Source organism: Olea europaea, unplaced genomic scaffold (genome assembly GCF_002742605.1).
Source record: "Olea europaea var. sylvestris unplaced genomic scaffold, O_europaea_v1 scaffold1038, whole genome shotgun sequence".
NCBI classification, from domain to species: Eukaryota; Viridiplantae; Streptophyta; class Magnoliopsida; order Lamiales; family Oleaceae; genus Olea; species Olea europaea.
This window is the reverse complement of record NW_019227716.1, coordinates 248,910-264,368: the sequence shown is the minus strand read 5'-3', so window position 1 is coordinate 264,368 and position 15,459 is coordinate 248,910. Positions and strand designations below refer to the sequence as shown.

The 15,459-nt window shown below is 33.1% G+C and overlaps 2 protein-coding genes and 1 non-coding gene across 7 annotated transcripts; 1 reads left to right on the top strand and 2 right to left on the bottom strand.

The window, feature by feature from the left end:
- Window positions 1-762: 762 nt before the first annotated feature.
- On the top strand, window positions 763-5,466 carry LOC111372846 (uracil phosphoribosyltransferase-like). 2 transcript variants are annotated; one of them, XM_022995261.1, is made up of 12 exons: window positions 763-870; window positions 964-1,015; window positions 1,202-1,280; window positions 1,774-1,832; window positions 2,090-2,167; window positions 2,423-2,504; window positions 2,793-2,841; window positions 3,056-3,117; window positions 4,553-4,620; window positions 4,765-4,906; window positions 4,992-5,039; window positions 5,128-5,466. In XM_022995261.1, the coding sequence occupies exons 2-12, from the start codon at window positions 989-991 to the stop codon at window positions 5,133-5,135; spliced, it is 702 nt and encodes a 233-aa protein (XP_022851029.1). In that variant the 5' UTR covers window positions 763-870; window positions 964-988; the 3' UTR covers window positions 5,136-5,466. The 2 variants fall into 2 exon arrangements, with proteins under 2 accessions (XP_022851029.1, XP_022851030.1); XM_022995262.1 differs by having other exon boundaries at window positions 780-1,015; window positions 4,851-4,906.
- A 3,166-nt stretch (window positions 5,467-8,632) lies between these two features.
- Window positions 8,633-13,585, bottom strand: LOC111372845 (PRA1 family protein A1-like). 4 transcript variants are annotated; one of them, XR_002698831.1, is made up of 9 exons: window positions 13,150-13,585; window positions 12,796-12,836; window positions 12,175-12,253; window positions 10,299-10,385; window positions 10,140-10,228; window positions 9,961-10,032; window positions 9,751-9,875; window positions 8,912-8,999; window positions 8,633-8,806 (listed from the first exon to the last, which is right to left on the bottom strand). XR_002698831.1 is itself a non-coding variant. In XM_022995260.1 (8 exons), exons 1-7 carry the CDS (start codon window positions 13,305-13,307, stop codon window positions 9,772-9,774), a joined length of 630 nt encoding a protein of 209 aa, XP_022851028.1. In that variant the 5' UTR covers window positions 13,308-13,585; the 3' UTR covers window positions 8,633-8,999; window positions 9,751-9,771. The 4 variants fall into 4 exon arrangements, 2 of the variants coding, with proteins under 2 accessions (XP_022851028.1, XP_022851027.1); XR_002698830.1 differs by having other exon boundaries at window positions 8,912-8,974; XM_022995260.1 differs by having other exon boundaries at window positions 8,633-8,999.
- Window positions 13,586-13,603: 18 nt separating this feature from the next.
- Window positions 13,604-13,677, bottom strand: TRNAV-CAC. Its single transcript has one exon. It is a non-coding gene; the product is annotated as a tRNA-Val (tRNA).
- Window positions 13,678-15,459: the final 1,782 nt, after the last annotated feature.

Genomic DNA, 15,459 nt, shown 5'->3' with positions numbered 1-15,459 from the left:
TTCAAGGATAACTTGATCAAATTGACTTAAGTTTTATCCAAATATATTATTCTACCGTAGTGTCATTTCTAATGTTTTGGAGAATCGAATTGAAATTTGGCTACTTATCTCTTCATTATTTGAGCTGATCATCTTTCTCTTCTTGTAATTTTAACAATTAATTCTATATAGAACTCAACAAAGAGAAATGCAAAAGATGCATAAAATTGAATTACGTTATTTTACAAGAATTAAGATTAAACATGTCATTAATTGAATTAATGTAACTTAACAAATATTAAAAAAATTTAATTATAATATGATCTCGAGAACCAACGGAATTGAATCCCGAACAATTCTATAATCATATTTTGGACTCGACATTTCCACTTACTAACTACCCGAAAATTCGAGTTTAGATGGAACTGAACTATGTCCAGTCCTACACTCAATTATCTATGACGGAACCAAATACACACCCCTTGGAAGATTCCATAATAAATTCAAAAATCAATTCAAAATTCAAAATATTTTTAGGTCTCGTTTGATTCCCTTTTTTTTTCAAAATTTATTTTTTTCTTTCTTCTTTTCAACCATATATTCTTTATTAAAATAATATTACACATAAATAAATAAAAATTTCCTTATTTTTCTTTCACACATTTTTCATCAATTTACCATTTTAAAATTTATTTTTCCATAAATATGGGTGTCAAACACCTTAATCAATTATGGAATCCAAAATACACAACTATAAAATCCAATCCATGTTAGTTTTTTAAAAAATAATTTACAAATATAGAAAATTGGAAGAGAAGTTACATGCGGAAAGGCTTACCGTAGTCTCCAATTTCTTTATTCCCGACAGAGCTTTCACTTTACACAGGCGCAGTCAGTCATTCACTTTCCAGAACCCTAATTTTCTGATTTTTATATTCTTTTTCTTATTGCCATTGTGACAGATTTCTTATTGCCATTGTATAGATTTTGAATTGCTTACTGAACGACGATGGAGCAAAGACCTGTGTCTCAAGATGTTAGTCTTAGTTTACTGTTTTTAAATGCTGATAGAATGTGGTTCAAGAAATGAAGGAAAAAGAACTTTTTTTTTTTTTAAATTCTTGATCTTTGATGTATTGATAGCTAAACGGGCGCTATCTAATTTGTCTGTTCGATTAACCAAATGGTGACTGGATTGGATTAAAATAAAATGTTTTTTTAGGTGTTTGTTCCCCCGCATCCTCTGATAAAGCACTGGATTTCAGTTCTTCGAAATGAAGAGACGCCTTGTCCAATCTTCAGTAAGTCCAATTTAACATAAAAATAAAACTGTGCAACAAATTAACTTCAAACCTTTTTAAAACGTTATTAAATTTGAATGGAGTTGGAGAATATGCCTCGTTTATAGATTGAAATGAAGATATGTAATATTTTTGTTTATTACAGAATCTGATTGAATTCGTTGCAGATCATCACTTTACTTCCTCTGTGACATTTGTGCAATAAATTAAGAGGTTATACTGGTTTTGCATTAATCTGTGGTTGTGAATTTACTTTCATTAATGCAATTTCGTGAATGCTTATAAAGTCAAGGTCAAAATCTTCATGCTTGATAAGCACTGGTATACAAGTCATAATGGTCGGCATGTGCATGGGAATGCATGCTTTTTGTTTCATGCCTGTTGAATGTAGTGGACATGGCAGCCCTTTCACTGTTTTCTGTTTTCTATGGGAGGTTTGGAGTAAAAAAGGCCCAAATTTTTTTCTGAATGTCTATTTTATTAATCTTTGTAGAGAATGCCATGGCCGAGCTAGGGAGATTGCTTATATACGAGGCATCGAGAGATTGGCTGGTGAGCAAAGATGTTTATGTAATTTTATTAGATTTAATAATTTCCACACCACAATAGAACAATAAAGAAATTTGCATTATTAAACTTTAAAGGCAATAGGTTTATTTATCTTACCTAGTTCCTTTTGAATTTAGAAGTATAATGTAAAAGTTGTAATTGGCAAGTTATAAACTTTGCTGCTCAAGAAAGTTACTCTTGCCCCAGAAGTTTATCACCAATTCATTTTTAATTTTCGTTGCTATTTGAATTGCTCTCAGCCCACAGTAGGTGGAGAGATCCAGACACCAATGAGTGTTGCCTCTGTAGAATTTATTGATCCAAGGGATCCGGTCGTGGTTAGTCTTTTCACTTCTTCTCTACCTCGCTTACTCTTGCTCGTGTGTGTGCTCCTGCATGCAGCTTCTGATATGTATGTCATGGTTTCAAGATATTTATACAGAGAAATTTGTTACAACATTATTCAATCTTGCCTTCTAGATTTTTATAAAAATTATGTAACTATATTGTTCTCATATTTCTGATAACGATTATTGTAGAGAACGATTTCTATTGCTCTGAAGTAATGTGTTCAATATTTTTATGGTCTGCAGGTTGTTCCCATCTTGAGAGCAGGTCTTGCTTTGGCAGAGCATGCATCATCTATTTTGCCAGCAATGAAAATATATCATCTTGGTATGGGAATGTTTAGAACTTTCTAGTAATGTGGTAAAGGAAAATGTGATTCATAAATGGGTCATAGATAAATTTGGTTATCAAACTAACTGGACGCTTTAATTTTGAATCTTTTCTTTCATATGAATTCATTCTTGTGATACTCTTTTGTAGTTAATTTTTTCCCATATAACTTTCTCTATTCTGGACTATTCTACATATATTGAAGTTTGATTTTAATTTTCTCCCATGTTGTCAAAATTGACCGTGCTTGTTGCCCTTGATTCTTAATTCTGTATACAAACTAAGGCATTAGCAGAGATGAAGAAACGCTTCAGCCTACTGTATATCTAAACAAGTAAGCATTCTTTGTAGACAGTATTGGTAGAATTTTTAGTTTAAATTCATCTTACGTGGTTTAACTGCATTTGGAGGCTATTATGGAATGTGTTATGTTGATTGTGATTTTTTTACCATTTTGGTTTGAAAGAAGTTTTGTTTCCTTGTTATTAGTATTTCCATTGAGATCTACCTTATGATAAGAACTCTAATAGATTTTGTGCGTTTCTCAGGTTGCCTAAGAGATTTCCTGAAGGTTGCCGAGTTTTTGTTGTAGATCCTATGCTTGCCACAGGTGTTGATACTTTTTCTTTTGATACAATTTCATGGTTCAATTTTTTGCTGAATATGTTATATGATTCTGATTCCTTATGTTCTCTATAAATTTTAGATATTACCCAAGCATGCTTGTGCCTTTAAATGTATTGCCACTTTGCACTTGCTGCTGAGTATTCCACTCTGTTTAGACTTGCTACCATGTTTCCATTGCCACTGATGTTCCCTGTTTTGTGTAATGCTCAAGATTTAAGCTTCTTGTTCATTGGACAGTTATAATGAATTGTGACAGAGCCTGAATCTATTCATTTCAAATAATACGCTCCACATATAATCATATTCTTGGTTAGAGTCTATTCATTTCAAATAATACCGCACCATATAATCAAATTCTTGGTTAGAATCACAGTTTCCATGGTCCCTTTTCCTTCTTAGCCATTTAGGACTTCTGGATTATTAAGATTTAAGCTTCTTGTTCATTGGACAGTTATAATGAATTGTGACAGAGCCTGAATCTATTCATTTCAAATAATACGCTCCACATATAATCATATTCTTGGTTAGAGTCTATTCATTTCAAATAATACGCACCATATAATCAAATTCTTGGTTAGAATCACAGTTTCCATGGTCCCTTTTCCTTCTTAGCCATTTAGGACTTCTGGATTATGATGCTCTTTAATTTTTAATGTATAAGATTTGACATTAGTGTCGATGGAAATGTGGTAGTCCTAAAACTTCTGGATTATGATGCTCTTTAATTTTTAACTTATAAGATTTGACATTAGTGTCGATGGAAATGTGGTAGTCCTAAATGCTCTTTGATGCCGTGATATTTTCCCCATTTCTTTCTTAGCCATTTAGGACCTCTGGATTATGATGCTCTGATTAGACTTATTACCACGTTTTCTGACACATAAATTAAGAGGATGGAATCTATTTTCTGTGATTGGAATAAATCTATAAGGAGGCTTGAAAAGGTGACATACCAGTATCAAACTCCTTATTTCTAATAAACACAGGGTGGATGGCTTAAATTCTTTTTTGGCTTTCCGCTTGATCCAGTATTACTTCTGTTTGCGAGAGGTTTGTTGAATTCAAATATTTTTGCAACCATGTTTGGTGATATTAATTATAGTCCACATCTTTCTGTTCTAACCCTTTTTATGAGGACCACATTTTTCTGGTGAATATGAACTTCTTTAAGTCAATGCGACATATACACCAACGAAAACATCCTTTGCTTCTCTTATACCAAATGGTGCAACATCCACTTGTTGGTGTGTATGTCATTTCTTATTGCCCATGGGCAAATGTACACACATGGCTCCTCAAGAATGTATCGGTTGTAAGGTCTATAATCTACTGTATTTTTGAGGTAGTGCTTGATTGATGTTTTTTTCTTCAATATTGTCTACACCAGGCTTGTTAACTTCCTTACCTATTATGTTAAGGTGGCACAGTAGTTGCAGCTCTTGAACTTATAATGGAGCGTGGTGCTGAAAACAAACAAGTCAAAGTGGTTAGTACTTACAATGATGTTTCCATTTTCTAAGGACTTTCTAAAATTCCTCTTTTGAGTGTATTTAGATCCGTAGTGTACCCCCAAAGTGAAGTTTTCTTGCTGCTACGTATCCTAGTGAAGTCTATATTTTCTTGTATTTAGCTTATATTTCAGGAAGGTGCCTGCTGCTGCTTGCCAATTTTGTATCTTTTCCAGCCTCGGTTCCTCACAATCTGTGTTTTTATTAGATATCTGCCGTTGCTGCTCCTCCTGCCCTACGAAAGCTCAGTGAGAAGTTTCCTGGGTAATAATAATTCCAAAAGAAATATATCGCAGCATTAGGTGTTGCATATTTTGGTTTTACTAACTGCTGTTGTCCTGTTTGTCAGGCTTCAAGTATATGCTGGAATTATTGACCCCACTGTTAATGAGAAAGGGTATAGCAAATTTTATATTTCAACTTTGTCAGTTAGCAGAAGCTGGTATAATATAATAACTGCCTAAATCATTTCATCATTTCTTCAGGTTTATAATTCCTGGACTTGGAGACGCAGGAGACCGTAGCTTTGCCACATAAACTGTCAAATGTGCAGCTCGATAAAATTGTCCAATTTTGGAATTCCAAGGTGTGCCATCTATGGAGTTTCAACCCAAGTTCATCTCTGAGATACCCATCTACAGATTTTACTCAAATTAAAGGGATTGGTCTGCTGATTTGTGTGATTAGTTGCACAATTTTCAAATGTTAGTGCTACTACGAGTGAAATGGAATCAGTATTGATTGAAAGTCAACCGAGACATTGTTTTGTACTTGTATGTGCTAAAATTAGCATGGTTTATAAAATAATATTTATTTCGATTTTGTCTGCCAGAGTTGATCAAGTGTTACCATTGTATTAATTAGTTACTTTTCTTGATATCGTGGTTTGGAATGTTATGTTAGTTACAGATTATGAGGCTGGTGGTGTTTTTAAATGCAAAAGTTAGATCATTTGAAGGTATACTTGTTTCTCGGCAATTTATCACTGTTGAAGAAACATTTTTTAGTATTTTCAGTAGATTATGTTGGCACATAGCTCAGCAGGTCGCTTTAACATTTATAATTAGGAATGTACACAAGATGTGGAGCTGTATCTGCTTCACCATGAGTGTACATGCTATTGGCTGCATTTTTAACTAAAGTGAAACTGCCTATTCCAACTTATATTTCACAGCTAAATCTCTATAAAGCATTACCTCCTCATGATTTGGGATCTACCAAGACTCTTTTATTCTTATGTTATCCGAGGCCTTTGATTCAGTCATAAGGCCATTGTTTCCACGGCTAACTGTGCTGTGAAATGCAATGCCTACGTTCAAGAGAGAGAACATTGATGCAAGCATTTCAGCAAATTGGTTCTCAGCTTCTTCAGTTCTCATTGAAAGGATATAGAGATCCAAGTAAAGCATAATTGATGCATAATGGAGTAGCTCACAATTTGATTAGATTTCAGCCAGATTGTGATAACAAAGAATCTACTTTTGTAATCGAGACAGAGAAATAAAAGCAAGAGTAGATATGAGAGAGCTAGGAAACTTATTGGAGAGAGTCTATCAAATGCTAGATGTATAACAGATCGACATGAGCTGTCACGGTTATCATCCATTAATGTTGCTGATACCTTTTTCCACGTTCCTTGTTCCATAGTCTGAATGAGCTCGTAGAAGGAAGAGATATACGTATAGACACGAATATACTAGACGCACATGTGACCACCATCGCAACTACAACCACCAGCAGTCGAGCTACCCGTGTCAGCATGCAGGCGTGGTTTGGTGCCAAGACAGCAGCACACCAGACCAATCATAAGCATTAACCCACATGCAGAGGCTAAAGCTTGTGCCCAACTACTCCAGTAATAATTTCCCATTACGAATAATGGTAGTAATTCCTTGTAGAATGAAACATATTGGTATAATTATAAACTGTTTAGAGAGAGATGATCGGAAGCTATTAAAGCTTAAAGGGAAATAGTGGTGCAGATGGGCATCGGAAACGAACAGAGAGTATACTAGAAATCTGTCTACAATATTTATATATATAATCGACTTGATTTACGTATGGATAAAATTTTTAATTTAAAAAGGATGTTTTATATTAAGTGGTGTTATTTTGGGTTGGAATGATGTTCGCTTGAACGCAATCTCTTTCCTTCAAATATATAATAAGTCAAAATCATTTTGCTAATTGTATTTATTAGTGTATATTTGGACCAAATTTCTAGGTGTTTGAAGATACTCTCTTACATGCATATTCAATACATTATTTTGTTAAATGTATACAATTTTTACACGTGGGTGGAAAGACTTTAGCAAGATAAGCATGTGTATTTACATGAATCTCTTCTTTGAAATATTTACCGAATAATTTAATAAAATATTTTTGTACAACTTTATGGAAAAGATATAAAATTCTTTCAATTAGATCTTCAAGGAATAATTAAGTAAATCAGATACAATTTAATATTTTTATGATAAAAGCGTCCAATTGATATTATTCATGGTGGGTTCCAGATTTTATAGCACAAAAGTATTAGTAAGATAATGATAAAGCGTCAAAGATGAATAGTGCCAGCCACATTGAGCCTTTTTCCCACATGGTCCTACAACCAATGAACCAAACGTGTACTCGGCTTTTTTTCTGGGAATTTTCTTTTTTTACACTTAATTAATTCCATGTTAGTTGTTCTTGCTTCTTTCTTGTTTACTTTGTGAGTATAAGAATAATTTAAAAATTAAGGGACTGTTTGACAATATTTTTTATTTCCCTAAAAATTTATAAACGTGTGAGAGAAAAATTGAAAAAAGTTGTAAATCCCATAAAACGTATGATTAAGGAGTTGTTTTACAATTTATTTATTTATTTTAAATTATAGATGTATGATAGAAAAATTGAGAAAGTTATAAACCCCATGAAACGGATATTTAAAATTAACATCAACATTTGATCAACTTTTTAAGCTCTCACAAACCAGGACTAAATGCAACACATATTTAGTCCCTGCTTGGAGGGGATTAAAATCAAAATTTTAATAAATGTTAATAATATATGTGGTTAAAAAAATTTTGAATTCCATGAAATATATAGTTAAAATTAACAGTTAACTTTAACTTAAATTAAATTTTATATTTTAATCCGTACCAAGCATCGACTTAGTTATTAGGGATATGTTTACCGCAGGCTTACACGTTAGGATTTAAAAAGGGTAACTTTTGTAGTCGTTATTTAATACATAGCACTTAAAAAGGCAAATATAATATTGAAACGCTATGAAAGAACGACAAAAATTGTTCAATTTGTGTTGAATTCCCTTCTAGGAAATGCTTCATGCTCAAGGATCATACTCAAGCCAAACAAGTGCGGATATGCTTCATAAAATGAATTCCCTTCAGGTCTGTGNGGAAATGCTTCATGCTCAAGGATCATACTCAAGCCAAACAAGTGCGGATATGCTTCATAAAATGAATTCCCTTCAGGTCTGTGATTTCTTTCCCTGCACCTTTCTGCCCTTGTGGACTACCACAAATACAATTTTAGCACGTAACATGAGGCGAAAAATACATCTAATATTGTAACATCCCTTGACTAGATCTATGCTTTCATTTTCTCATTGTTAGAAAATAAACATGCAATAATTTCTCTCAACTAAAGCATGAATTCATGTTTAGCACACAATATTAGGTTGGATAAACAAGGCTTTGCTTCATTTCGAATCTTGTCTCATTCTATAAGCCAAACAAGCAATAAGCATTTTTTCCACTCCAAGGTCCACTCCAAGGCAGCAAAAGCAACTAACATCGACATTCTTGATTGCAAAGTAATGCAGGAACAAAAATGGAGCAATTTGAAAGCTGAAGACCAATATGCTCGGCGAAAGATACCATCTCACATAGATACTCAAAAGTTTCAGAGTTTCTCTCACGGGTCAAAGCTACTTGCCGTTCATAGTAAAGGCTGAAAACACAGCGTAGATTTGCATAGCACAAAACCTTCACAAATTTTGCTAGATTTATTCATCACTATCCTTCAGAAAAGTAACAAGATCTCATCATGCACCCTAAGTAGGGATTTCAACACCTCATTCTAAGAAATCTTTCGACAACAGTGTACATGAATCCCCAAATGATTTCTTGAAATCAATTACAAACGGTACAGTCCATTTACCTATAACAAGAATTTCAGAAATTTACAACCTAATGATCTGCGAACATTAGCAGCCTCTTTTTCTTAAAACTGAGCAGCTGGGACGAAGAAAAATATCAAGCATACCATAATAGACAGCACTCTCTCATAACAGCTTTATGCATTAACTTGATGGCTGATATGAGTCTCCTACATGGAGAGGAAGCAATCATCACTGTAAAAATTTAATTGACAGGATTATAGCAGACTTGATAAAGTATCCACTGAACTTCCAGAGATTTTATTTCATGTTCCTATGGCTAACATGAGTTACTGAAAAGCCGGAAAATATTTAATACCAGCAGATCATTAACAATTTAGCTTCTTTTTTTTCTTCCTAAAGAGAGAATAATATGATAGACAACTAGAATTATCAATTTCGTTCAGCTACTATCATGAGAATGCAAAGTAAACGTCTTCTAAAACTAAGGAAGGAATAAAATTTTTGAGTAACACATCAAGTGAATGTCAAAATACGGTAACGAGCAAAAACCAAAAAGCAATACACACAAGCGTTGCTCCAAGCTTCAATAACGAATGTCAATAAAATAATCCTCACTCATTAAGTTTTCTGCAAATTAAAAGTGAAAAATATATATAGTACTATTAACAGTATAATCCACTAAAACGAAAAATAATAACCAGATACCATGATCAATGTTATTTGAGAGGGGAAAGAAAACTGAATCATACTTAAAAAGACAATCAACTCAAGGATTTCACCAGTAGAAAGTCAACTATTTATGGTTACAGTAAAAAGAACCCAGCCTCGTATCACATTCCTCTCCATTTCAATATTCTTATAAGCAAGGACTCTCATTGCAGAAAGCAATTGCAAAATGCAGCATAATGCATAATTATCAGAAACTACAAGGACATTGAAACATGATGGAATTAATGAAATCAGCATAAAGGCAATAACTAACATGTATTTACTTCCATATGAGCTAAAGCTCACTATAATTGCGCCAAACAGCACGAAATTCCTCTCGAAATGTGTTCAAACGAGCTTTCAGGTTAGGTGTTCTCAAGCTTGCATGAAGAAGAGTGACTGAGGGAGAGAGAGAGAAACAAATGAAAGTCAAAAAAATATACATATAGGAGAAAAATCATTATAACGGAAAGCATGACATTACCAAGAAGGCCGACAGCAAAAGCCCACAAGAAAGTAATAAGGCCACAAGAGACAAACCAAAAGATGAAACTCACTGGAGAAAAAACAAATATGAAAACAATGTTCACTTTAGGAATCACAAACATTTAAGTTATACATGAGAAAGAAACCACAGGAGAATTACCGAAAGTCTACCACTACCTGTTGAAAATATCAAGACAAATACCCACCGAGGCTGTCCACATATATGTATAGCTCTTTTGGAAGATGGACGCCCTCGAATAACAGGCCTAAAATATATAAGACATTCTAGTAAGAAGCAGTATCGAATAGAAATTCCAATGTTATAATTGTACTTACGTATGGGAAGGTCTCATTTTAGCAGCAAAATGTGGAGAAAACTGCCTGACTGTTCTCGTCACTTTTTCACTGAAAGTACTTGCAAAGCTGTAGGAACAGATCTTAGCAAGATGGAGAAGAAGAACAAAGAAATAACTACTTAAAACGTTGGAAAAGCATAGAACAGCAACAGCTTCGCTTATGGAAGAAGAGCAATTAGAAAGAGGGAGAAGAAAAAGTTGGCAGTATAATTTTTTTCTTTATAACATGAAGAAACAGAAATATGCTGTGAAGAACATGTCTGAGTGTGAGTCTATGATCTGAGCCTTGATTTTTCCGAGCCACATGTAACCACCTTATGCCTTAAATCGACCCCCAAATCCCACATCAAAAGATGTGAAATTAAGAAGAGAAACAAATAAGCACTTGGCCGATGAAATCATTACAAGAGCAAAAACTTTCTTACTACAGAATCTCAGTGAAGCATGCTACGATTAATTTTGACTTTTGCATTCAAACACAATGCAGATAAATAATCAAAATTCAACACAATCCAAACAAAAGAGTGAAGCTAAAAATTTAATTAAATATCCCTTTTTAGCCAAAATATCATATTGCACAAAATTACTTGGGCTCGTAAAATATCTTTTTAGCAATTTAACAAAGTTTTACTTCAAGTAATTACCCCGCCAACATGTTATGACAGGGGAAAGAAAATTGTTGTTTGTACAGCATTTGTTTGACAGCTTTTTTCACATCTGTCTCACAAAAGTGGGATCCACGATTATTTTAATCTTGGACCCCACACACTTGCATTTGTGTGCAGTGAAAAAAGCTGTGAAAATTGATGTGCCTATAGCATCTTTCTAGGGGAAAAGAGTGAAGTTAGAAAAAAAAAATGATAAAGAAACAGATCATCTAATTAAGATGACAAATTCTCGCCTTAGCAAGACTACTCTTACAGAACAGGCCTAAGTTGAACTGCATTATTTTGAGACTTTCCTCTAAAATCATGTTTGGCTAAGCTTTCTGGCTAACAGCTCATCCTAGCCCTCATTATATAGTGAGGGTTTAACCAGATCTTTATGTCCTTGACTAAAAAGTCTGCTTCCCTCATTCACGTGTGGTGTGGTGTAGTGCTTCAATCCTGTTGGTCAATTTAAATACACAGAGATGCAATAATTTTTCAATCATGAGCTATTTCTCTTTTCTAGCTATTCCGCTTTCTCGAGAATCCAAACTTATTCTTTCAAATAACCAAACTACGAAGCATGTACTTCAATGTAAGTCAAACTCCACTCCATATAACACAGTGTGAGAAACATGGTTCTAGAAGGGGGAAATTGGGAAAAAATAATGTCGAAAGCATGCATCAATTAATGGTCCTTTATGAATTATAAAACTGGATAAAGTCTCAAAAGATATCACGAGTCCTCTAATAGATTATAAAGTACAATCAAAACTTGTAGTTGTTAATTTCATAGGAAAAGAAATATTTATTTGCCATATCCAAACATTTCATTATAAGCTAGTAAGCTACTACTGAATCTTCAACTATCCTAGTGATAAGAGATTAATAGGTGGTACAGTTCACTCAAAATAATCAAATTTTGCCTCCAACACAGAGAAAATTATAAACCAGCTATGATACAAACTGCTTGCACTAGAAGATAAAAACAGAGCATAAAGCTCATGAATCAACACATCTCCAGTGTATGTTACTATATTAGTATATCAGTAAATTCTCAAAATGATAGGCACCACCCAATTGACCAACTATGAGAAATGATAGTCTAAATCGCAAAATTAATAAGATTTAATGAGTAATTATTATACTTGCGGATTTGATTTCAAAAGCATCACATATAATGATATAAATATCAAGATAGAACTGCACCTATCATTTAGAAAAGCAATGCTTAGAGCTGATAATAGGGCAGCTACAATAGCAAGTGGCCTCCTGATAAATCCCAAGCCTGAATTGAAAAATACGCATGCATAAATCTATTAGTACTCGTGAGCTAATGTAAAACTTAGGTGAGTGTACTCCATTGAAATTTTTGAAGACGTTGATGGATTTTTTTAAATGATGACCTCTATGGATTTCATGGATATTTTGTAGATTTATATGGAATAGTGGAAGTTTTTCGTAGAATTCTATGAACTTTTATTTTAAAACTTTTATAAACTTTTGTAGAATTCAAAAGTGTTTTGAAAACTTTCATTTGAAATAGAATTCACGTGAATCTACTGCAATAATGTGAAATTCTTATTTTAATTGAATACACCGCGACTTTTGCAGACTTTTCAAAACTTTATAAAAATCTCAATTGAATACACCAAAAAGCTTACATTTAATACCCCTAAACTTTTTAAATCTCATAAAGTCATTAAAGAAATCTCAAGCCTGAATTGAACAATAAGCATGCATAAATCTATTAGTACCCGTGAGCTAACATAAAATTTAAGTGCAAGCTTCTATAGAATGAGTATCAAACACCATATTCAGTTGTCTTACCAAGAATAATCACAATCAGTATGAAGTAATTGGTTCGATAGCTGCAATAAACCATAAAATATATCAGTAAATGTAAGTAAATAGATAAAATTCCAAATTAATCCACCACAAATAAACAATTTCCAATCAAAAGAAAACAAATCATATCGCAAACAAATGATGAACCAAAACATCGTACAAAAAAAATTTGTTTTTCTTTCTCGTCAGATTTAATAAAACTAACATAAATAATAGAAGTTAATTAGTCGACAACTCGATTAATCACATAAAGCATTAAGCTCGTAATACCAGAAAATAAATAAATATTCCTCCGACTCACACACACATGTAGGGATAAATAATTAAAGATCGTACTAGTAGAGATTACACTTGAGGCGACTGTTCCATTTGGAGTAAGAATGGGGGACAGTGAATCGGGAGAAGAATTCCGAGAGAGGCCGAGGCGGGGATGACCAATCGACTTCGCGAAGTGCCTCGATTAGATCCTCTGCCGTGACGTTGCCCCAATCCATTTTACTTCCAGTTATGCATTCATCGATCAGCTATTTAACTGCGCGAAACCCTAGGTGAAGAAATTCAAGGAAAAAACCACGAATTCAACACAACAAAAGAAGAAATAAGGGAAATCTCCTTGGGAATAATATTTGATTTGATAGCGAAGTCTGATAATGAACTTGGCTGGGAAATGTAAAAATAGTTGGAGAGAATTAGGAATTGGTGTGTCCTTGATGATAATTACATGTGGAATAGAAATGGCAATCTCATAGGACGAGGAGCCCTGAGAGAGAGGAAAACGAAAAACTAAATATGTCTGAGCCCGGGTTCGAACCGGGGACCTCTAGTGTGTGAGACTAGCGTGATAACCAACTACACCACCCAGACACGTTGGTCAAGCAAGTGTAACACTTTTTATATCAAAAGAAACCTTCGGGAATTCAAGAAATCAATAATAATGATTTATACACATGATTAAAATATTATTGTTTTAATGAAATGCAAGTGAATAAAGTAAGGCCCTGTTTGGCACCCATTTTTATCAAAATGCATTTTTCTCTCTTTTCTTTTCAACCACACATTCTTTATTAAAATAATATTACACGTAAATCAAAAACTTTTTCTTATTTTTTAACCACACATTTCCCATCAATTTATTATTCAAAAATTCATTTTCACATAAAAATTCCTACCAAACACCCTCTAAAAATTACTCCCCGCATTATAAAAATGAATGATAATGGGTTAGTCGCCATGACCACCTAATTTGATTTTGTTTTATCATGACTATCCAACTTTATATTTAGTATCACTATAGTCACCCAATTTAATTTTATTTCATCATGGCTAAGCAATTTCATAAAACGTTTCACAATGATCACCCAATTTTATATAACATTTCACTACCGTCACCAACTTCTTTTCACCATATTTACTAATTTAAAAATGTGTAAAACGGTAACTCTACATTATATATAAAATAATTTTTTAAAAATAAATAAAATAAAATAAAATTTATTTTAAAAATATAATTAAATAAAAATTTATTTAAAAAAATTACTTAACAAATAAAATAAAATAAAAACGTTTTTATTTTATTTTTTAAGTAACTTTTTTTAAATAAGTTTTTGTTTTATTATATTTTTAAGATAAATTTTTATTTTTATTTTATTTTATTTTAAAATTTGTTATATATAATGAAAAAGTTACTGTTTATCATAGTGAAAATGATAAAAGAAGTTGAGTGACCATAATGAAACGTTTTATGAAATTGGGTGGCTATAGTGAAACGAAATTAAATTTTGTAGCCATGGTGATATTAAGTATAAAATTGGATAACCATGATGAAATAAAATCAAATGAGTGACTATGGTGTACTAAATACAAAGTTAGGTGGTTGGATTTAACCCCTAACAATACCACAACCACAAAAATCATTTTCTTCTTTAATTCAAAGTGCCTCTCCAATCCCAATTGCTCTTTGATAATTAAAAACCATTAAATTACTCTAGCATCGTCACTATTAATTATATCTCCCATAAAGACACATATGGATATTGAAAATTTAGCCCCCATTACATCCCCATTTTAACCAAAAATGCATTTTTACATCACATATGTTGACCATCGATCTCCAATCTCATTTAAAATGTATTTCGCACCTATCTCATCAACTTTCCAGTTCGTGTTTTCGAGGTCAGCTCGGTTCCTTCGCCGCCATAATCCCAATAGATATCATGATTACACATTTCTTACACCTTGTCAAATCACCCAATTGACCAGACAATTTTTAGGGAATGATGTCCTCACCGCCCACATTTACCAATCAATTGTAACTATCACCTATCCTGAATGAGGTCATGATTTCCTAAAGATAGGGGTGTTATTATGATGCGACAAGAACCGGCATCATTAGCCAATCACAAAAGAGATTGGCGGCACATTATTAGAGATCAGCACTGTAACTAATTAGATTGACAAGATACAATTTTAAGAGGATTAAAATGAACCCCTCCTATATATTGAAAAGTGGAACATCAACAAGGGGGGGACAGAAACGTCGACAAAAACGAATATAGAAAAATCCCTTCTTTAAGTTGGCTAAAAAACAAAAGTCTTCAACGATTTTTAACGTCAATAGTTTGGCGCTAGAAGGAAGGCTCTTATTGT